We start from the raw sequence: 25,378 nt of genomic DNA, 5'->3' as shown, positions 1-25,378 counted from the left end.
GTATATCAAAGATTGGAAATCTTTTAAAATAAACGGAATTCAACGGAAATTGGCCTACCTCTTAGTTTATATATTTGATGATTTTCACGGTGTTCGTTCCAAAGTTATCATCGGCTATTTTAGTATTCGAAAAAATCGTGCTCATGCACATGTTGCGCACTAACTGAAGATGCCTTGAAGTGACAAACTCCAAACTAGGCCAAAAAAGAGACTATATAAACTTGTTTTATAGGTCCCAAGACTACAATTACACTGTCTTGTAATAGCCTAAGGATGGTCTTAGGACCTGAATCATGAATTTTGACGATTTTTCGACTTTGTAGCATCTGTGTTTATATGATAGTTTAAGTTTCCACTTTTAGCTCATCTGAAGATTTTTAATACATAGGAAACATATTTACGGAAAAAATGACAAATTAAAAGAATACCTTGAAAAATAACGGATTTTGGAAAAAAAAGTGGGGAGGGCTTGAAAAATTGTCCTGTCACAAAGTACCTATGATAAAAACAGCAAATGAAAATATCAAACCGTGACAACTTAACATGGAAAATACCCCCCCCCCCCCCCCCCCCCCGAGGTCATATGTTATAGGACTAAGAAGAGGCAGGGCACAATAAACGATATCATGCACTCATGTTCAGCAGTTCAAGTAAACATGGATAATTTCCCGCTAAAAAGTATAACAGTGTTACCTCCCATTTAGTGGGCGTGTTTAATTTAAGCATGTTCGTTGTTTACAATAAGTAATCATATCCAAAACAACTGGGTCAGGCAGCTGTTGAAACATGGCATATCACAAAATACCTGCACAGTTTTTGTGCCTTTTACGTAAGTATCAATACTTTGAAAACGTTCGCTAAATGCATTATATAGTACGTTTGTTATTGCGCATGTCGTGTAACATGTGTAATTAAGAAGTATTTGATGAAATGATAGAGAAATATAAAGATACAAACGAAATTATAGTATGTGGAGACATGAACGGGTCACTCCATAGAAGCTCTACACCTCATGATAAAATTCTACAAACTTTCTGCAAGGAAAAATGTATAGGAAATACTGAGAAATGCCCATTAAAAGAAACATTTTATCAGCAGAATGGTAAATCGAAAGGACAAATTGATTACTTCCTCTTCAAAAGTAACTCGGAAATAATAAATAAAATCAGACAAATTGATGTCCTTGACACTGACCCAGAGAATACCTTGTACCATGTACCTGTTATTCTGACACTGAATAGCCAACTGAAAAAAGTAAGGGAAAAAGCAACAACTATCATAGCAAAACCTAAATGGACTGACTGTGACCATCAAATTTATAAGGAAATCATCAATAAAGATCTACCAAACCTCATGCAAAAATCAAAAGGAATCATTGAGCAAGATATAAGAAATCTAGAAAAATTGCTACATAAAGCCGGAGAAGCGGCAATCCCAAAGTATAGAAGAAAAATCAAAATCAAATCAAAGGGAAAGGCGATATGGAATGAACAAATAGAAAAGGCATCAAAGCAATAAAAAAATGCATATAAAGTATGGAGGCAACATGGAGCACCTCAAGAAAGAAGTAACGAGCTCAAATTATCAAAATGACAGCTGCAAAAAGAATACTTCGAAAAGCACAAAGACAAGCTTATGCCTCTCAGAGAGAATCAACAGCGGGAAAAATTATGAAAGCTTCAAATGCAGACACAAAACTTTTTTACAAGCTTATTAACATGCAAAGAAAAACACCACTTACTAACACCAAGATACTGAAACTGAATGAAAAGACTGCAGAAGATGGACCAAGCATAATGAACATTTGGCAAGAACATTTCCAACAACTAGCTACGCCAACATTAGAAGAAAATTTCGACACTGAAAAGCTAGAGCTTGTAGAAATACAAAACAATATAATAGAATCCATAGAAAGGGAAAAAGGTCAAGGCATTGATCATGTCAATGTAAAGGAGGTTGATAAAGCTATAGAAAAACTTAAAGCAGGAAAAGCACCAGATGAGGATGGAATTTCGGCAGAACACTACAAATATGGGATGGATGAGTTAACTCCCTTTATAGTACATTTGCTAAATTTAATTTTAACATATCTGGATGTACCAATCTTCCTAAAGACAGGGATTCTTACACCAATCCTAAAGAAAGAAAAAGACAAAACATTACCATCTAGCTATAGAGGAATAACTGTGACTAAAACCTTTGCAAAAATATTACAAAGTATACTGAAGGATAGAGTTGACTCTGTATTTAATAACATACAAAACTCCTTGCAAAGAGGCTTTACAGAAGGAGTATCATCACTATGCGCAGCTTTCCTCACATCAGAAGCAATCGAAGAAAGTAAGAAATTAAAGATACTGATGATTTTAATAACTCTTGATGCAGAAAAAGCATTTGACAAACTAAACCATGAAATACTATTCAACAAGTTGTACCATTATGGAATAAAAGGAAAACTCTGGATACTACTGAGAAACATGTATAAAGGCATGAGCATTAAGGTCAAATGGGAAGGTCAATGTACAGAAGATGTAATGGTGTTACAAGGAATTCAACAAGGTGCAAAACTATCTACAACGCTATATAAATGCTACAATAACGTCATACTGGATAGCATTTTAAAAAGTGGACTTGGAGCATGTATTGGTAATATACAAGTCCCTGCACCCACATGTGCCGATGACATTGCTGTCCTGGCAAATAGTACTGCAGACGCACAAGGAATATTAGACATAGTACAGCACCATACAAGCAGAGATCTAGTTAAAATCAATCCAACTAAATCTGAAGCGGTTTTATATAATGCAAAAGGCTCAAACATAACAACACTGCAATTTGAAGACAATGACATCAATATAACCAATGAAACCAAACATCTAGGTATCAAAAGAAACGAGCAAAACCGGGCAAATATCTCTGAAAGAATAAGAACCGGCAGGGCAACAATATACAGCCTTCTCGGAGCCGGTTTACATGTCAGAAGGGGATTCTCACCCATGGTCGCATACAAGCTATGGAGAACATATGCAGTACCAAGAAGCATCTACGGACTTGAGGTGATGAACTTACTTGCAAAAGAAAAGGATATGCTAGAACTGGCAGAGAGAAAAATCCTCCGACAAATTCAAGGGCTTCCAAATAATACAGCAAATATGGCTGTCTATACCCTGGTAGGAGCAGAACCTATTGCCATCACATTAGACAAAAATCTACTTACCTTCTTCATGAATATTGTTCGAAATTCAGGAACCATAGAATGTGAAATTCTGCGTCGACAAATAGCATTCTCAGACCAAAGAGGAAAAGACTTTATCAACAGAGTGGAAAAAACTCTATCAAAATACAATTTGAAATCTAGTAGTTACTACATAGAAAAACCACTTAAGAAAATCGAATGGAAAAGACTAGTAGGAATAAAGATCAAGGAATACTGGAAAAATGAATGTCACTATGAAAAAATGGAAAAAACATCACTTAAATACATAGAGATACAGAACAATCCATTAAATGAAGCACACAATATATGGAAAAGCATAAAAAACAATAGTAAAGATGTAAAGGCAGGAGAAATAAAAGCAAGAATAAGTACTCAAACGTACATATTACAAGCCAAAAGAGCTAACTTCGATCCGACAGTTAACCCGATATGTACAATCTGTGAACAGGAAAATGAAGATCTGGAACATTTTATTCTACGCTGCAAAGAATTGGGGCAAATAAGATCCAAATATTGCTCAAAAATAAAACAGACAATGGATGAAATCGATACCTCAACATACAAGAAGATCATACAAGAAGGGAATTTACTGCAGCTCATAATGGACTGTACTAGCAAGGACATAAACTGTTACTCAACTGTGTATGAAAACATTGAAACTCTGGCTAGAAATATGTGCTACGAGATGCACATGCTGCGCACAAAAAGGATTAAAAACTTGAACACAAGTACAGTATAAGTAAACTTTTTTAAAATAAAATAGTTCCCTACTTTACCATCTTACTATTTTATGATGTATTAGGACCTAAATTAAATAAAAAAATTTTGCAAAATTTTAAGATATCCAGTTACCTTAAAGAATAATGATAAGATCCGAAATAAGGTAACTTTAAACTGTGAAGGTAAACTTATGTATATATGATGAATTGTTCTAAACCCCAACCCTTTTACATAACGGTAAGTCCTATAAAATAACCTTCTCATTATAAATTCTGATGTACGTATAGCACCTTTAACTAACAATTATAAGAAAGTTTAATTTAAGACCACTTAAATTCTAAATTCTTATTTGTAAATATATCCAGTTCTTACTTAACTTATTCTTACACTTCAGCACATTATGAATATTATTTTTAAAATTTTATGATGACAATCCTATGAATTAGTTATAATATTAATTTTTAGTAATTATTATTGCCTAAATTCAGTCATCTGTACATAATTAAATGCTTCCTTATGTTCTAAGGTGTATATAGTTGCTACAATTATACCCTATGGGTAGTGCTCTACAATTAATGGAGGAATATACAAGAAACTGAACTGAGTATATAACATATAATTTAGATAACGGTTTACAAATATTGTTATCCAGAAATCAGAGCAGTTAATTTTCTACATGTTTACCTGACTGATTTCTTTCTATATTTAATTATACAAATGTATGTCTACGAATGTCTGTCTGAATTCAGACATTTTATCACTTGAAAAAAATAGTCATATGTGCAAGTCTTTAAACACCCCCTTATTTGCACATATTCTCACTGCTAAGCAACTGTCTCTTTAGTGGGATACAAATCCTCCAAAACAATCAATTCATTAAATTAAGTCTTTATCAAATTTTTGCACATTCAACCCAGAAACAAATCATTCAATTCTTTTGTAAAATGAAATTTAAATTAGAATTTATTAGTTTCCAATAATCATAGATATGTGATTGTCATGGCAAAAGTCTCATACTGCAGATGTACCAAGACAGTTCTTGATTAATATATATCACTTAATATAAACTGTCAGTCATTATTATATATTCAACTTATCTGCAGAAACCTGCAGATTTATGAGCTTTTCAGCCACCACCTTGGTCAATTTTGAAGACATTTAATTTAGTATCTAAAGCATCAAAAATAATCAAACCATTTCATGGTTTCTTTTTTTTTTGCAATAAAGTAGCTATACACCATTCATTGAAGAACAATAATTGTTTTTATACAAGAGTTCTTATTAGTCATAGGATTTTATTATCTACAGAATATTTGTGATTCTTTCAGCTTGTATCACTTTAAACTTTAGTACACATGTACTAGTATTAGTCCTTGAATGTTATATTATTAAATTAAACATGACCAACCATGCAATTAGTGTATATGAGGTTATGGATGGGAATTTTTCATTTCTGTTTTCTTTAATTTTTTAGCCCATTTTCTCCATTCTTTATATTTTTGACCCATTATTCTCTATTCTTTATATTTTATCACCCCGTTATTCAAATTATATGCAGAAACCTGCAGATTTATGAGCTTTACAGCCACCACCTTGGGATTAATTTTTGTGGTTTCCAATATGTGAGAGAACTATTCTTAATAATGGTTATTTTAGGTCAAATACTACATATAGATATCTACATGTGTTTATAACTTCATAGTGACCTATATATATAACAAGTGACTTTTTACTGTGTCCAGATTATATTTACCTGGTCATTTATCAATAAAATTAACATAATTATGAAAGTCTTGAATAAGTTTACTATGAAGTTTGCATTTTCAGGGGCCAAATAATGGCTCTTATTAAAAGCTCTCCCTTTGTAGTTGTAAAATTTTGAAATCATTGTGGCTCTGATTCCTTGACCAGTTTTTTCATATAGGTGTACCATTTGATTTATCAGCTCTTCAAAGTTTGTATTTTAAATATTTTGGCTTTAAGCTCTGAAGAGATATTTTAATGTTGAAATGCACATCTGGTGCACAGGCACTTGGGTATAATGATACAGATATTTTTTTGGGATTTTTTTGTTGTTGATTAAAATGTTCAATTTTCTATATTTATACTACATGATCTATCACTACTGCGCATGTCTCACCTAGTTTCGAGTGATTTTACCAACTCTTGAGACAACCCCATTTTTACTATCCACACTAAGAAACATTTGGTGTGCAGTAAAGTTGGTACCATTTATGTTGTTACTACAATTTAGTGCTATTATGTCAGAAAAAAAAAACTTTTCCCACAGTAAAGTTCAACCCTTACCTTAAGATATTGAAAAACTATTGAATTAATTAAAAATACTGTATTAGAATATTAATTTCATACACTTGTATCATAAAAACATTTTATTTAATTTATTTATTTCATTTAATAAACAAGTACATTCTGAACAATTTTCATCCTGGTCTGATGACTGTGTAAACCAACCTCTTAGGCATATTATCAGTGCTTGGCAATTTTGGTCAATTTTGATGACATTTAATTTAGTATCTAAAGCATAAAAAATAATCAAACCATTTCATGGTTTCTTTTTTTTTGCAATAAAGTAGCTATACACCATTCATTGAAGAACAATAATTGTTTTTATACAAGAGTTCTTATTAGTCATAGGATTTTATTATCTACAGAATATTTGTGATTCTTTCAGCTTGTATCACTTTAAACTTTAGTACACATGTACTAGTATTAGTCCTTGAATGTTATATTATTAAATTAAACATGACCAACCATGCAATTAGTGTTTATAAGGTTATGGATGGGAATTTTTCATTTCTGTTTTCTTTAATTTTTTAGCCCATTTTCTCCATTCTTTATATTTTTGACCCATTATTCTCTATTCTTTATATTTTATCACCCCGTTATTCAAATTATATGCGGAAACCTGCAGATTTATGAGCTTTACAGCCACCACCTTGGGATTAATTTTTGTGGTTTCCAATATGTGAGAGAACTATTCTTAATAATGGTTGTTTTAGGTCAAATACTACATATAGATATCTACATGTGTTTATAACTTCATAGTGACCTATATATATAACAAGTGACTTTTTACTGTGTCCAGATTATATTTACCTGGTCATTTATCAATAAAATTAACATAATTATGAAAGTCTTGAATAAGTTTACTATGAAGTTTGCATTTTCAGGGGCCAAATAATGGCTCTTATTAAAAGCTCTCCCTTTGTAGTTGTAAAATTTTGAAATCATTGTGGCTCTGATTCCTTGACCAGTTTTTTCATATAGGTGTACCATTTGATTTATCAGCTCTTCAAAGTTTGTATTTTAAATATTTTGGCCTTAAGCACTGAAGAGATATTTTAATGTTGAAATGCACATCTGGTGCACAGGCACTTGGGTATAATGATACAGATATTTTTGGGGGATTTTTTTGTTGTTGATTAAAATATTCAATTTTCTATATTTATACTACATGATCTATCACTACTGCGCATGTCTCACCTAGTTTCGAGTGATTTTACCAACTCTTGAGACAACCCCCATTTTTACTATCCACACTAAGAAACATTTGGTGTGCAGTAAAGTTGGTACCATTTATGTTGTTACTACAAAGTGCTATTATTCAGAAAAAAAAAACTTTTCCCACAGTAAAGTTCAACCCTTACCTTAAGATATTGAAAAACTATTGAATTAATTAAAAATACTGTATTAGAATATTAATTTCATACACTTGTATCATAAAAACATTTTATTTAATTTATTTGTTTCATTTAATAAACAAGTACATTCTGAACAATTTTCATCCTGGTCTGATGACTGTGTAAACCAACCTCTTAGGCATATTATCAGTGCTTGGCAATTTTGGTCAATTTTGATGAAATTAAATTTAGTATCTAAAGCATAAAAAATAATCAAACCATTTCATGGTTTCTTTTTTTTTTGCAATAAAGTAGCTATACACCATTCGTTGAAGAACAATAATTGTTTTTATACAAGAGTTCTTATTAATCATAGGATTTTATTATCTACAGAATATTTGTGATTCTTTCAGCTTGTATCAATTTAAACTTTAGTACACATGTACTAGTATTAGTCCTTGAATGTTATATTATTAAATTAAACATGACCAACCATGAAATTAGTGTTTATGAGGTTATGGATGGGGATTTTTCATTTCAGTTTTCTTTAATTTTTTAGCCCATTTTCTCCATTCTATATATTTTTGACCCATTATTCTCTATTCTTTATATTTTATCACCCCGTTATTCTCTATTCTTTATTTTTTTGGTCCATTTTTCTCCATTCTTTTATGTTTTGGCCCATTATTCTTTATTCTGTAAACCCCATCCAGACCCTCATTTATTGATACGTTCTGTATTATTTGCGTTGAATTTCCCTTGAATTTAACATACATTTTCATGTAAATTCTATTGAATATGTGAAGGTTTATGAAAAATTCTTTTTTATTAAATTAACCTCAATAAAGATAATCAAAATATAGTGTGAGTAATCCCGTCCTGTTTTGTACTGATAAAATATTTAATTTCATAAACTATTGAATTTCAATATTTGATTGAAATATATATTTCAGAAGTATCAAGATCAATTTCCACACGAGATGTTTCAGATGTGACAAAAATTGTTAAAATTTGAATATTTGAAATTTTCCATTTAGTTCTTGAGTGATAAGAATTATTAAAGTTTCATGCAAATTAAGTGAATATGACCAGATTTCTGTTTAAAATCCTATTAAGAACAGACTTGTGTATCCTGAACATTTTTAATTTTAGAAGATCTTAAAACCGACTTATTTTATGAAAAAATCCTTTAAAATTATTTTAACAAAAATTATCTTTTAAGGAGATTAAAAATGATTTTTAATCTTTTTAATTTTTTTGTTTAAAAAAAGATTAATATGCAAATAGTATTACAATCTTATTGAAATACAGACCCTATATCCAGGTTTAGTTTACAAGGATCTGACCAAGCTCTATTCTACTTTCTGTTTTAAAGAACTTTCAGGATCCTCAGATTTTGTCGTAATGTAACGTTCCTTTAAAAATTGGATTGGCCGATTTAAGAATTACCAGAACAGAAAATAGTACAAAGTGTTTTCAGATCCTTGTAAGCAAAGCTTTGACACTAGATCTGTATTTTAATCAGATTGATAGTATTAAAAAGATTATTTTTTTGCGTGAACCCCGCTTATATATTGGCGAGTTTTGGAAGTGTCTATGGGCCACTTGATATCCTCGGAATCATGATTCTCTGAACGTCTCGAAAATTTTCCATTATTTATATAGGTAGTTATTTATGTCTTTGATACGGTCCCTCTATGGATAGGCTACAATGTGACATTGTATATTTCAACAATCCGACAAATGGTTCATTTGTAGATTTGAAAGTAAAACAACAAAGACTAGGTTGCATTCTAAAAATCATTTATATGTTAGAACCTATTTGCCTTTTGACAAAACATATATGTTTTTAATAATGTGAATGTTTTTTTTAATATCAAGTATAATGATAACGCAATTATATAATTCATGCTTTGAGACGGTACCTCTACGCGTTGTGTGTGTTGTATTTAATAAACCTGGGAATAGTTTATTGATATACAATGACCCAGAATAAACTGATTATTTCTGAACGTTTATAATTTGATATTTAGTATTTCAATCATAACATGAGAAAATGTCGGAAAGAATGAAGAAAATTAAGAAAACGATATTGCTGTTATAAATATATCTAAGGTCGGAAACACAGTGGTCGGAAAGCAGAAAGGTAATCAAACAAAAGGATTTTTCTGTAAAAAAATAACTAATTTCATTAATAGATACTACCAGACTAAAAGAATATTCATTGTTAAGGTAAAACTGAGACTGAATTTATTCTTAATAATTATAGAATATAATCAAAATTGTAATGTATATGTGCATTATGTCTCACAGGTTTGATCAGTCATTGCATTTATGAAAATTAGATGTAACGTATGAGCACCAATGAGCAGGGATGCATACCCAAAGTTAGCTAAATATCTAAATTTTAAACGGATAAAAAAGTACTTGCGTGGTTTCATTCACAAGGATTTTAAATCCTTGCATCTCACAAAAAACGTAATTGATATTTTACAACAATCATAACAAAATTAAATTACTATCATAATGTTAATTATTTTTTTAAATTTTTGTTTCTTTTATTAGTTCAACCTTATAGCATCTTAATATTTGTACTATGGTACGGTTTTGAAAATTGTATTCATTGTGTTGGTCAGCTATCCTACACGTCTTGATTCATTCACATTATACATCACCCTGTTCACACGCACACTATCAGTTTGCATTCACAAAAATTCCGGATAAAATGTCAATGAATCCGGAGTCAAAACACTTGGGGTAGGTAGTTTGACATCCGAATTCAACTATTAGATTAATATATGTGATGACACAAATGCGTATTCTTATCCAGAGTATCAGTGCGTATGCTTTCTATTTACTATTTCTTGTGCAAAAATACCACGTTCATGCATAAATATTAATTTCACTCTAAATTCAGGACACAGCATTAAGAGCTTACCATGTGACTTTCAAGCACGGTCATCAATGCTCACGGTATTCTGACCTCTAGCTGTTTCTCTTTTGTTTTCCTTTTTGAGTCACTGTCCTTTTATAAACTTTGACATTTTCAAAATGCCAAGGATTTTCTACCCAAGGAATAGATTACATATTAACTTCGTACTTTATTTAGCCTTTTAAACTATTTTTATTCAAGCGTCACTGATGATTCTTTGTAGACTTAACTCGCGTCTGGCATACAACATGTTAATCCTGGTATTTTTTTATATCTGTAAGAGTCAGATCGACGTCCGGTCTCTAATCGACGTTCGTTCCTCAAATTGATGTCCAAATCTGACGTCACAATAAAGTAACATTCCAAATTGATGGCCAATTTTATGTCCCTCTAATCGACGTCTTTTTTGTTGTTCTCAAATCGACGTCCAATTTTTTGCTTCTCCAATCAACGTATGTTTTATGGACATGTCACAGTGAAATCTCATCTTTATTAAAGGGTTGGTTGAACCTAAAACTCAAAAAGTTGTTGAAAAACATAAGACCAAATTATAATACTTTTCAACAATTTGCCGTCATGAAAATGCGATTCATAACGTCACATTGGACGTCGATTAGAGGGTTAAAATATTGGATACTGATTTGAGAACGTGACATCAAATTTGGACGTCGATTTGAGGAACGGATGTGGATTAGAGACCGGATGTTGATCTGAGTTTAACATATCTACATGTCTTTTAATATAAATTGGTATGTTCAGGTATTCATAAAACTTCTGAAAATAAGATATTCTTCAAAACCAAGTTTCCCTGTTAAATATTTGGATTGATTTAAGTAAAATCAGGAAATCCTTAAAATTTGAGATGTATTATGAGACCAAAATAAGTCTCTATATAAGAGGTCCAAATGAAGCTGGTGTGTTACTCTCAAGAAAAATATACGAAACCTTCTTATAAGTTGCATGCCACAGGGTTTCACTTCACATGGAAAATGGACTTTAAATTTATCTGTACAACATCTACCATGAGTACAGACAACTTCAATAACGAGTTGAGAATATGAAGGCATCCATGCGGGAAACAAAATATAAAGATGTGATAGATAAATTAAATGCATCCAGATTATAAAGCAAACTGAGTGCTTAAATTTATATTGCGATTGGTTTTTGCAGAAACTGGGGTTTGCAATAGGATTATAAAAAAATGAAGTAATAAATAAATAGTCGAGCTTTAAAATGTATATTCAAATAGTAGCTGTATATACACTTTTCTATTCACACCTATCCAACATTGCTTTCAACTGACTTGTGCAAGAATGTACACACTATTACATATTTTTAATAAAGGTAGTTTAACTTTATCATTATCTCCTTCTATTCACAGTCAATTATTTCAATTCAAAAGCAAACAAAAATTCAGCAACAATCTTTTGGTGACCAGTCAGCGGTCTTAGGTTCACATATTGCTTTTCTTTATTTAAAGAAAGCAACTTGTTTCATCTTTTCCAATGTATGCTAGACACTGAGTATGAAAAACTGGTTCAGGGATTCAGAGGTTTGCAGGAAATTAAATTAATGAAGAGCAAAGACATGAACATGAAAATTATGTAGTTTCATGTGTACTCCTTACCAAATTCAATTTTCAATTTCTGAAATTTCCCCAATAATTTTTCTGCAATCAAGTTTCAGTATAGTGAGGCACATGTCTGTCTATTTTGGCTATATCATTGTTTTACTGGTGGATGAAGCCAGATTATTCAAGTAAGATTGGCAGACCTTTGGCAGAAAAACTGACTATCTTTCTTTGTAAATTGCCTTTAAAAGTTTTGAATTCAGTATAATTATGCACTGGAAAAATAATGTCTACTCTCTCTTATCCCGAGAAGAGGGTCTGGATGGGGTTTACGGAATAGAGAATAATGGGCCAATACTACAGAATAATTAAGGTCATAAAAAGTTAAGAATAGAGAAAAATAGGTAAAAATAACTGAAATAGAAAATAGAGGCTAATGGGGAAAAGGGGGGGGGGGGGGGTTTGGGGGGGGGGACTTTGTAAAATATTAAGAATACGAACAGAGACATGTATACAATATATGTGTATATATGTCTCTGATATGAAATAGAGAAAATTATTGACATTTTATAAATAACACAAAGCTGAGAGGGTGATATGCTCTATCACCCTCTCTGAAATGTGTTATATCATTTATTATACTGTTCTTTTATTACTGTCTATTAAATTTCAAAATCAAAATCTGTCATTTTAACATGAAGTATGATAAATAAAATTAAAGAATACGAAAATGAAGGCCCCTCATCCAAACCCACCTAGACTGTAATTTTGGATTGGTAAGTTGTCATTACATCAGGTTCATGATGTAAATATCTGTCAAATAACTTTAAATAGTCATCATTAAATAAAAAAAACAACCCACAGAAAAAAGTGCATGTCTTAAACATATATTCGATCATATATGTCAATTAAGTTTATTAATACATTGTTAATTATACAATTTCATTGCATTACACCTAATTATGCTACCAGTATTACTAAAGAGATAAACATTACTGTCCTTAATTTTGCCATTGTGTTTTTATATCAATCGTTGTCTGTTGTGATGAAAAAAAGTATAAACAAAGTACATGAAGTATGAAAAGGTATTAATGAATGATAAGCAAGTCATGGTTTTCAAACAAAACATTTATATTTAATATCCATATTGATTTTAGATGCTTTAAACTTTGGTTAATTTTTTATGAGAAAAAATGAATATTTTAAACAGAATAGTTTTCCTCATTAAACTTTAATTGATAAGTGATCATTTCTCTTTATTTTTTCTTCAAATCTGAAACAGTGTGAGATATTAAGGCGGTAAGGGGACGACCATTTGATATTCTGGGGTGGGGGGGGGGGCCAGGAGGATTTGTTTTGGATCGGTTATTTATTTTTGTAAACTAAGAGGACAGATTATTTATTTTCTGCACTGTTGAAGCAAGGTTTTTCATTTTCATTAAAACAAGGGACTGATTATTTATTTTCATAACTATATTAATAATATTTGAAAACATACAATTTTAAATTAATTTTTTATTATAAATAATACATGTACAGTCAAGTCATTAATGTACCATTTAATCAGAATTAATCATCATCCTCTGCGGAAATGAATCTTCTGAATTCCAAACTGCATATACATGTATTGCATACATACACGGTATTAGACTTGGGGCTGTGACTAGCCTCTTTTAAAAGTATTGCCAAATGTATTTACGCTGAGCAGAGCGAGGCAAACAAATTTTGAAGGGTTTTGAAGCCGCTGAAGGCCCAAAGAAACTATAGAACAAATGATGCAAAATCGTGCTTTCTGGGCGTTCCCAGACCCTTTCTTATTCTGAAAACGCAAGTTCTGTTTTAATAATTTTTTGACAATATTTTGGTCTCAAAGTAAAATGTATAGATTCAGCGTAAGACTGAAGTTTATATGGACAACATCAAAAGACCAATATTAATGTGGCTGCTGGTTTTTTGTTTTTTTTGTTTTTTTTTTGTTGTTTCGGCATGCAGAATTTAAATCTTTTATACCTGTAAATTATATGGGGTTTTATTCAAATTAAGTTAAGAGGGGGCTGATTATCAGTGATATAACTATGTCAAGTAATTTTTAATAACACATTTCAATTACAACTTGATGTAGCTCTTAACTGGGATACAATTTAAAGTAATTAAGTTATAAAATTAGCTAAAAAGTACTAAATAAAATAAAAATCATGATCAAGTTGAAAACAAAATTACTAAATCATAAAAGGAATGCAACACTAAGAGAATACAGAAGGGTAATCAATGAACAAAAGACAAATTTAAAGAAACATTGATCCCGAAAAAACAGGTGAGAACAGAATTTGCTTCTTGCAAACACTCGCTGTGAAAACAATTTGATATGAAGACAAGCTTTTGGTTTTAAAATTTGCTACATAAAGGCATTTGCCTCAATGTAGTTACAGCCCTGTAATAAAAGTGAGGTAAGTGTTCCTGAGCCAATATACCTCAAGTTAAATGAAACCCATTTTCAGACATTTCAAGTATATTTAAATAATATTTATACCTTTATTATTAAAAGATTTGGGAAGTGTTTCCCGAATTTTTTTTTGAAAAAAAGATGAATTTTATGAAGAATCTGGTGCCACCTCATACTTTCGAATAGCATTTATAAAATGGCTTAAAGACCTGCTCATGCTGCTGAGTTATTCATTTTCAATACATTGTAAGTCAGGTTATTTATTTTCGAACTACCACAGAACAAACCATTTATTTTTGTGATTATCAAGGCCGAGTTATTTATTTTCAAAATCCTCCTGGCCCCCCCCAGAATATCAAATGGTCGTCCCCTATTACCTGATTAGTTCAAAAATATTATTGTATAACTTATAATAATTGACATTTTAAAACATAATCTGAGACATTACTGAAATAGTATTCTCAGACATAATATTGGATTTGTACAGTACAAACATAATGGCGAGACATATCATTGTAAAAACCAACCATTATATCATCGTAAGTGAACTAGGACTTCTCTCACCACTTCATCCTATCAGTTTCTTAAAGAGAAGTCACATTTCTCTCTGTGATTCTGTGTGAAGTAATGTGAGCCCTATAGAAGAATTATTATTCCTGAAGGACATATTCATTTAATATGACAATATTAAACATCAATAGTTTAGATTAAAACATTTAATAACATTCAAGAAAATCAAGTAATATAGAACAGCTCAAGCTTTTGAAATACGGTGTTGCAAATGTGGCTGATATTAAGTTTATGATTTATATAAAAATAAAAATACATAATTATGTGTATAAAAACAAAAATACATAATTATGTGTATAAAAACAAAAATACATAAATATATAAAAGATATATATACAGTTGGTTAGCCCAGAAGGTTCAGCATGTTTACAGTCCTTCCTGTGTCAAAATCATATATATATGCATACTCACGTTGCTTTTGTGTATGCAAGGTAATTATATATTAGATAGTATAAATATATACTGAATCAGTTTTTTTTTATACTCATCAGTTGAATTATCTCACTGATACTGTGGGGGTTCCATTAGGGTACCCCTAAGGTCACAAGGTCATGTTTTGCAATATTCTCCAGGTCACTTTGAATCCAAGTTTAACAACAAACCTGTAAAGGTCACAAGTCCTTTTAAATAGGATGTCAGGTCCCTAAACCCCGAAGGTTGCAGGTAGAATTTAACCATATTGGAGCCACACTGTGGAAATTCAAAAGGCTTTGACATTTCATTACTAATTGGCTAAAAACTTTGATTGTTGAGATTAAGCCTTTTTTGTGCTGATGTTGATCACCACCGTGATCCCGCTGATTGTTTTGTCAGACTCCTGTATCCCTCTTATTGTTTTGTCAGATCCCTGTATCCCGCTGATTGTTTTGTCAGACTCCTGTATCCCGCTTATTGTTTTGTCAGATCCCTGTATCCCGCTTATTGTTTTGTCAGATCCCTGAATCATGCTTATTGTTTTGTCAGATCCCTGTATCCCGCTTATTTTTTTGTCAGATCCCTTTATCCCGCTTATTGTTTTGTCAGACTCCTGTATCCCGCTTATTGTTTTGTCAGATCCCTGTATCCCGCTTATTGTTTTGTCAGACTCCTGTATACCACTTATTGTTTTGTCAGATCCCTCTATCCCGCTTATTGTTTTGTCAGATCCCTGTATCCCGCTTATTGTTTTGTCAGATCCCTGTATCCCGCTTATTGTTTTGTCAGACTCCTGTATCCAGCTTATTGTTTCGTCAGACCCCTTTATCCCGCTTATTGTTTTGTCAGATCCCTGTATCTTGCTTATTGTTTTGTCAGATCCCTGTATCCCGCTTATTGTTTTGTCAGATCCCTCTATCACGCTTATTGTTTTGTCAGATCCCTGTATCCCGCTTATTGTTTTGTCAGATCCCTGTATCCCGCTTATTGTTTTGTCAGACTCCTGTATCCCGCTTATTGTTTCGTCAGATCCCTCTATCCCGCTTATTGTTTTGTCAGATCCCTCTATCCCGCTTATTGTTTCGTCAGATCCCTCTATCCCGCTTATTGTTTTGTCAGATCCCTTTATCCCGCTTATTGTTTTGTCAGATCCCTGTATCCTGCTTATTGTTTTGTCAGATCCCTGTATCCCGCTTATTGTTTTGTCAGATCCCTCTATCCCTCTTATTGTTTTGTCAGATCCCTGTATCACGCTTATTGTTTTGTCAGATCCCTGTATCCTGCTTATCAATTTGATAATAATGCTTGTAATTTCATGTGTTCCACCTGACTTAATTTCCCTTTTTCACACACAATAAATTGACTTTCACGAGTCAAGCTTACAGAAAATTGGTGAATCCTGTGTCACGCTTAGACCCCAATGTCTATGTAAATTTTGCAGTATTATGGTCAGATTAAAAAAAAATATTAATATCTTAGGATCTTAGGGCCAGTTTTGATCCTTCTAAATAAATTACATAAATTATTTATCATAAACAAAATAAGAATATGTTACAAAAACAATAAAATCCACCCAACCCAGTGGGTTTATGTCACTTTCAAAATCACAAAAAGTGTTTTTTTTTCTCACAGATATAATATGGAGATGCCTGTTGCATAAATAATTCAATATTCATATGTTACAGGTAAAACTTTTAGCTATGGATCAATACGTTGTTCATCATCGGCACCATCCATGCCACCATGTGACTTTATACCAGAGAAGTACCAGGTACATATATTATGAATATCAGTGTTATTTTATCATGTTTTTGTGCTTGTTAATAATTGATATTTCGAAAGTAATAGTTACTCTTTGGCTAACAATAGCCAACAATAATGTAAATATTGAGCCCAGTGATGTGCTAGCCATCCACAGAATACCTGGAAAAGAAGGTTACCAGAAGCCTGTTATCGTGAAGGTTAGAAACACTGACACTAAAATACGGATAATGCGACAAAAAAGATCCTTGAAAAATGAACTTAAATTTCATGATGATATAACACAACGCAATATTGGACTTATGGCAAGACTTAAGAACACTGAAAAATTTGAAAATGTATGGTTTTACAACTGTAACGTGTATGCCAAAACTGAAACTAGTAGCAGAATAAGATTTGACCTGTTTGACAATGTAGATGAAAAAATGAAAAAGAAATTGAAAGAGGGAACTTAATCAATCTTGTTTTGTCAGTTACATCATTTAATTTATTTTTGAATAATGTCCAGCTTTTTATTAATTTCAATAGATAGATATAAATGTAAAAGATAATTGCTGAAGTAAAAAGTGTTTTATATCAGTCGTGAATTACATATTCCTATATAAATAGTTAAGAATATAAGAGATATTCATCTTGATAAATTTGTTTAAAATAAATTATACTGTCACTATACAGTAAAGGGGAAATAACTCTAACATTAATAATGATATAAATATTCAATTTTATCTCCCTTTTAAACATCTATTCCTTTGATAGATTTATGTATAATTGTTACATGCCATACTGTAAATTAATTAATACATTCAATGTTGAATGAAGAAAATAATAAGCGACATCTTATGTTTGTATGTGTGTATGTTTGTGTATGTCAAATTTGTTACAATTGTATATTTGTACTTATGAACTTACTTATATGGTTTATAAAACATCCCTTCATCTATAATCATGGATAATAATGTAACGATATTATCAATGAATGTGAGGGGACTTTTCTCAAATTCCAAAAAGAGGGCAGATGTATTTGATTGGGCTAAGAGTAAAAATACTTCGATAGTGTGTTTCCAGGAAACTCATAGTAAAAAAGACATTGAAAAAAACTGGGAGGATGAATGGGGAAGCACATGTTTTTTCAGTCATAAAGACAGTAAAAGTGCAGGTGTCTCTGTTATGTTTAAAAAGGGTCTGGATTTTGTTGTGCATAATTCTGTTACTGATGATAATGGTCGTTACATTGTTATAGATGTATCAATTTTTTCACAAAGAATGAGTTTTGCCTGTTTGTATGGTTATAATACAGATGAACCTGCATTCTTTGATATAATAATGCAGAACATTTTATCCTTTAAAAACACAAGTGTTTTATTATGTGGTGACTGGAATGTTGTTTTAGATAAATTTATGGATACATATAATATCAAACATAATAGAAACCCTAACTCCTGTAAAAAACTTGATGAAATCATTGATGTTTTTGAACTACTTGATCCTTGGCGTACATGCTATCCAGAAGATAGGAAATATACTTGGCATCAGTCCTCACCTATAAAACAAAGTCGTTTAGATTATTTTTTAATTTCAGAAGACATTTTTTCACTAATGAAAAATACTAAAATTATACCAGGTTATAGAACTGACCACTCAGCAATTATTTTCACCTTCTCAGCTTGTTTAGAGAAACGGGGCAAAAGTTACTGGAAATTTAACTCTCAATTACTCAGAGATGCAGATTATATACAAAAGGTTAAATTATGCATTAAGGATACTATTTTGGAATACTATCTGTCAGGTGATTTGGAAGATCTTCTTTCTGTTGATTTGTCATGTAATGATCAAACATTTTTTGAAATATTGAAAATGAAGATTAGATCTTTGTCCATAAATTACAGCATAAATAAATCCAAGGAGGAAAAAAATTTCACCCTCAAACTTGAAAATAATATTTTACATTTAGAAACTATTATGAACCATTCTCCAAATGAGGAGGTTCAAAAATCTTTACTTGATAAAAAACTTGAACTAGAAAATTGTCGACAAAAGAAGGTTGAAGGTTTGCTGCTTAGATCCCACTCTAACTGGCATGAGAATGGTGAAAAATGTTCAAATTATTTTTGTAAATTAGAAAAGAAAAATTTTATAAAGAAAACAATAACAGAACTAATAGATGATAAAGGTCAACATATATCAGAGCAATCAAAAATTCTAACGGAACAACAATATTTTTATAGAAATTTATACTCAAGTAAAAAATTAGATTGTGATGATTCATCATTTTTTAATCAAAACGTTAAGCTCACAGAAGAACAAAAAGATTTTTGTGAGGGAAATTTAACTTTTAAAGAGTGTGCTGATTCGTTAAAATTTATGACAAATGGTAAAAGTCCAGGTTCTGATGGGTACACAGTAGACTTTTATAAATTTTTTTGGAAAGATATTGGTCCTTTCATCTTTCGGTCTCTTCATTTTGGATACGAGGTTGGAAAATTTTCTGATTTTCAGTATCAAAGTGTAATTACATGCATTCCTAAGGAGGGGAAAGACAGACAGTATATAAGTAACTGGCGTCCTATTAGTCTTTTGAATACTGATATGAAAATAGCTTCTGCTGTTATAGCTAATAGACTTAAACCAGTTTTACCATTTGTCATAAGTGATACACAAAAAGGTTTCATCAAAGATAGATTTATGGGTGAGAACACACGCCTTTTATATGATTTAATGCACTATCTTGAAGAAAATAATAAGACAGGTCTTTTATTACTTGTTGATTTTGAAAAGGCCTTTGATTCCTTAGAATGGTTATTTTTAAAAAATTCTTTAAAAAGTTTTAATTTTGGGCCTTCAGTTTGTAAATGGTTTGAAACTTTATACTCAGGGGCATCAAGTTGTGATATAAATAATGGACATACTTCTAAGTTTTTTCAATTGGAAAGAGGCTGCAGACAAGGAGATCCTCTTTCACCCTATTTATTTATAATTGGTGTTGAATTACTATCTTTAAAATTAAAAGATAATCCTGAAATAAGGGGAATAACTGTAAATGATAATGAATCACTTTTAAGCCAGTATGCAGATGACACATTCCTTATGTTAGATGGAAGGGAAATATCGTTGAGGGAAACACTTTCATGTTTTGAATCTTTTTATAAAATTTCAGGTTTAAAAATAAATGCTTCAAAGACAAAAGCACTATGGGTTGGAAACAAAAAGTATTCAGATATGATTCTTTGTCCTGACTTAAATCTTCATTGGTCACATTCAAATTTTAAACTTTTGGGGATTGAATTTTCTTTAGATTTAAACTGTATCACAGAAATTAATTTTGCCAAGAAGATTAAAGAAGTCTCTGCAATCCTGAAGAGCTGGCAACATCGTAAACTAACATTATTGGGGAAAATTACAGTAGTTAAATCACTTGCTCTTTCGAAATTGGTACACTTAATGACTGCATTGCCAAACCTATCACAATCCAGGTTAACAGAGCTCACTTCATTATTTTATAATTTTATATGGAGTGGAAAACCAGACAGAATTAAGCGTAACACACTTATTGGTGATATTTCACAAGGTGGACTTAATATGGTACATCTTCATTCCTTTAATATCTATTTAAAAATTAGTTGGATAAAAAGACTGATGTCAAACCCAGTTGGTGGCTGGCAGCAGTTGTTACTGGCAGACCTTATACAGTATGGGGGTGAAAGGGTTTTACATCTACAGAAAGAAAAGCTGATTGAGATTTCTAAAAAATGTAAAAATCCTTTCTGGAAGGATGTTTTACTATACTTTTCTATCGCAAAACCTAATACTGAGAATTCTGTCAGTGACATTTTATCATTAGATATTTTGAACTTTTCTTCTTTGGATGATTTCCCATATTATATTCAATGGAAACAAGGAGGTGTGCAGTCAGTAAGTGACCTAATTAATAAAGAAAACATGAATTTTTATAAATTTGAGCAATTTCAAGAAAGAGTAAAAATCAACAATTTTATCAAATATCATGGTCTGATTTCAAGAATCCCTCAGACTATGAAAAAATACCTTAAAGAGAACTGTTTAAAGCAAGATTTGGATAAGCCTGATAATGGTGATATTTTTTTAAAGAGAATTATAGGTAATGTGAAAGCCAAATTTGTATATAAAAATTTAGTAAATAAAGTTATTGAACTACCAACAGTCAAGTTTTCGAAATGGGAAGAACTGTTGATAATTGATACAACAGAATGGTCAGAATATTTCAGGATAACCAAAAAATCATGTAGAGATGTTTATTTAAGAACTTTTCAATACAAATTTTTGCATAGAATCATAGCAACTAATACCTTTTTATACAAAATTAAATTAAAAGACACCAAGATGTGTACTTTTTGTAAACTTGGTGAAGAAACCATTGAACACCTTTTTTTTGAATGCCCAATAACTTTTCAATTGTGGCAGTCTTTTTCAAATGCAGTAAAACTTTTTTTTGTAAACTTTGTTCTTAACAAAGAGAATGTGTTTCTTGGTTGCAAACATGAAAGTTTATTACTGAATCTGTTAGTCATAATTACAAAAAACTATATATACAAATGTAAATTAAATGAAACAAAACCAAATATGGTTGGGTTAAAGAATAGAATAAAGAAATACCAATTTCTTGAATATTATATTGCAAAGAAAAATAATAGAGTCCAAGTGTGTGAAAAATTTTGGTCTCCTTTACATGTAATATTTAATTAATTATTGTTTCATATAAGTGAGAGAATAAAATATCTATATATCATGAGCAAATATTTAGCCTTGAGTTTTTTTTTGTTTTTTTTTTTTTCTTTAAAATATTTTGTTTTTAAAATGTAAGTCAAGATACATCATGTACATATTGTAGCAAAGCAAATGAGTGAAGAGTATTTGTATTGTATAAGAGAAAGTCAGAGAGTGAGAGAATATAATCAAATAAAATTTATATGTAACCTTAAATACTACATGTATAATTATAAAAATCAACTTGTCAGTGATATATATTGTATACTGAATTATTTTTTATATGTAACCCCTTGATACCCTTGTCAGGTGGTAGTGTAGGGGTACATGTATATTAAATCCTGACTATTGAAAAACAAATAAAAGATAAAAAAAAAACAAAAGAGTATCATGTCACAGTCCATAATCACAAATATGAATTTAAGTGACCATTTCATTAAGATTAAAAAAAATAATAATTTGTTACGCCAGATGAGCGTTTCATCTACAACAGACTCAGTGGCAATAGAATCACTTCAAAGTGTAACAGTTCAAAGACCAAATCAAACAGGAAGTTATTAAGTACAAAATATAGAGTTTTGGGTAAGGATTACATGAAATGCAATCAAAACCCTATTGTCCCTGACTTGATAGCTTTATTTTCCAGGCCTCATCTCTACCATCGACAACAAATAATTCTGGGAGGTGAACATTCTTATGTTCCATGTCAAGCAATTTTTGTATTAATAAAATATACTAAGATATTCTACATAGTCAACGGTTTTATATGTATAACCATCCTTTTCACTAAACATGTTTTGCTGAAAATTTCAACTGCAATAATGGACATTTAAGGACAATAACTTTGTTTCAAAATATTGCCTAAATGTGTTCCTCCGGGTGCGGGATTTTTTCGCTGCGTTGAAGACCCATTAGTGGCCTTCGGCTGTTATCTGCTCTTTGGTCGGGTTGTTGTCTCTTTGACATATTCCCCATTTCCATTCTCAGTTTTATTATCCATATCTTAATACAATACAATACTGGTAATATTGGTTTTATTTTAAGTTCATTAGTTCATACTAAAAGCAATCGTTTACCCTTCAGTGCTCACTAACACGCTAATTACACTAGAGATTCAACAGAGTTTTTAATTTTTATACAACCGCAAAACTTTTTTTGCGGTCTTATATTGGTATCACGTTGGCGTCAGCAGACATCATCAGCATCGTCCGAAGTCATTTGGTTTCCAGATAATAACTTTAGTTTAAGTGTATGGATCTCTATGAAATTTAATCAAAAGGTTCAATACCACAATAGGAAGGTTGGGATTGTTTTTGGGGGTGATGGTCCAAACCGTTTAGGAATTAGGGGCCATAAAGGGGCCAAAACAAACATTTTTCTAGTTTCAGGACAATAACTTGTGTATAAGTATTTTGATTGCTCTGAAATTGTACCACAAGGTTCAATACCACAAGTAGAAGGTTGGGATTCATTTTTAGCTCACCGGGGCCCCATGTGAGCTTATGCCATCACTTGGCATCCGTCGTCGTCCGTCGTCTGTCGTCGTTGTCTGTCGTCGTCGTCTGTCGTCGTAAACTATTTAAAAAATCTTCTCCTCTGAAACTACTGGGCCAATTACCTTCAAACTTTAACTGAATGTTCCTTAGGGTATCTTGTGTATAAATTGTATCCGAAGTTTTGATCCATCGACAAACATGGCCGCCATGGCTAAAAATAGAACATAAGGGTCAAATGCAGTTTTTGGCTTATATTTCAAAAACTAAATCTTTTAGAGCAAATGTGACATTGGATAAAATTGTTCAGTTGGTCAAGATCTATCAGCTCTGAAATTTTCAGACGAATCGAACATCCCATTGTTGGGTTGCTGCCACCGATTTGGTAGTTTTAACAAAATTTTGCAGTTTTTTGTTATTATTTTGAATATTATTATAGATATATATAAACTGTAAGCAGCAATAATGTTCAGCAAAGTAAGACAAAAAAGTTAATATGACCAAAATTGTCAATTGACCTCGTAAGGAGTTATTGCCCTTTAAAGACAATTTTACACAATTTGTTCATCAAGTTTTCTAACATTTAAAAATCTTATCCTCTGAAATGCAGGTAAGCGATTCAGGCTCTTGAGAGCCTCTTGTTTGGGTAATTGCCCAAACTGTTCAGGAATTATGGGCCAAAAAGGGTAAAAAACAAGCATTTTTCTAGTTTTCAGACAATAACTTGTGATTTTATACGTCCGTTTACGGGACGTATTGTGGTATACCGTTGTCCGTCTGTCCGTCCGTCCGTCATCAACATGTCGGACATTAACTCAAAAATGCTTTAACCAATTTGCATAAAACTTTGGTGAATTGTTTATATCTATTGACGTGAGCTCCCTTTCATTTTTTATAAAATTTAGATTTTACGTTTCCGAGTTATGGGGTTTTATTCATTAAAAAAAGGGGGATTTTCCAGTTTTCGGACAATAAGTCAAGAATGCTTTCACCAACTTGCAAGAAATTGTGGTGAATTGTTTATATCTATTGACATGAGCTCCCTTTCGATTTTTATAAATTTTAGATTTTATGTTTCCGAGTTACAGGGTTTTATTCATAAAAAAAGGGTTTTTTTTCAATTTTCGGACAAAAACTCTAAAATGCTTTCAGCAATTCTCATGAAACTTTGGTGAATTGTTTATATCTATTGTTGTAAGCTCCCTTTTTATTTTCATAAATTTCTACTATGACATTGGAACTTTATTTGTTTATAGTCTGACAACAGGTTTACTAAGTATTGCACAACAGCAAGAAATCTTTAATTGAATATTCAATTCATATAACCAATTTCAAGATCTTTGACTACATTTATTCAGAAACCTATAATATGTCAAATATTTAATTACAATCCAAATTCAGACCTGAATCAAGCTTGAACATTTTGTCCATTTTTGCCCCAACTGTTCAGGGTTGGACCTCTGCGGGCGTATCTAGCTGCGCTCAGCGAAGCAGTTTATTAAAAATATATGGATGTCTCTTAATTTGTACCACATTTTACTAAAAGAAAATTTCTTCAAAATCATTTTTTTTGAAAAGGGGGAGAGGGGGGGGGGTAAACAATTTTTTTTGAGAGGGACAATTTTTTTTCCTCAAAAAAAATTTTTTTGAGGGGGGTCAATTTTTCTTTCCTCAAGATTTAAGAAATTGTCAATTTTCTAAAGAAAAAAATTGGGGGTCACAATTTATTTTGCTAATTCTTTGTATATAGTCTGAAAACAGATTTACTAAGTATTGCGCAACAGCACAGTGTATTGCACAACAGCAAGAAATCTTCAATTGAATATGAATTCAAATCATACAACCAATTTTGAGTTCTTTGACACATTTATTCTGTG

General features: G+C 31.3%; 1 protein-coding gene across 2 annotated transcripts in view; it reads left to right on the top strand.

Annotated features, from left to right (window-relative positions):
- Positions 1-704: 704 nt before the first annotated feature.
- Positions 705-25,378, top strand: part of LOC127702387 (alanine--glyoxylate aminotransferase 2, mitochondrial-like) — an 80,213-nt gene continuing 55,539 nt past the window's right edge. The window contains exons 1-2 of one of the 2 annotated variants that reach the window (XM_052206546.1): positions 705-829; positions 17,193-17,278. In XM_052206546.1, coding sequence (XP_052062506.1) covers positions 787-829; positions 17,193-17,278 — 129 coding nt within the window. In that variant the 5' untranslated portion in view covers positions 705-786. Of the gene's footprint in view, positions 830-2,599; positions 3,946-17,192; positions 17,279-25,378 lie in introns of those variants that run through there. The other variant, XM_052206545.1, reaches the window with a different exon arrangement.

This window comes from Mytilus californianus, unplaced genomic scaffold (genome assembly GCF_021869535.1).
Source record: "Mytilus californianus isolate M0D057914Y unplaced genomic scaffold, xbMytCali1.0.p SCAF_5, whole genome shotgun sequence".
Classification (NCBI taxonomy): domain Eukaryota; kingdom Metazoa; phylum Mollusca; class Bivalvia; order Mytilida; family Mytilidae; genus Mytilus; species Mytilus californianus.
Note: the sequence above shows the minus strand (reverse complement) of the source record. Positions and strands in the feature narration are given on the sequence as shown.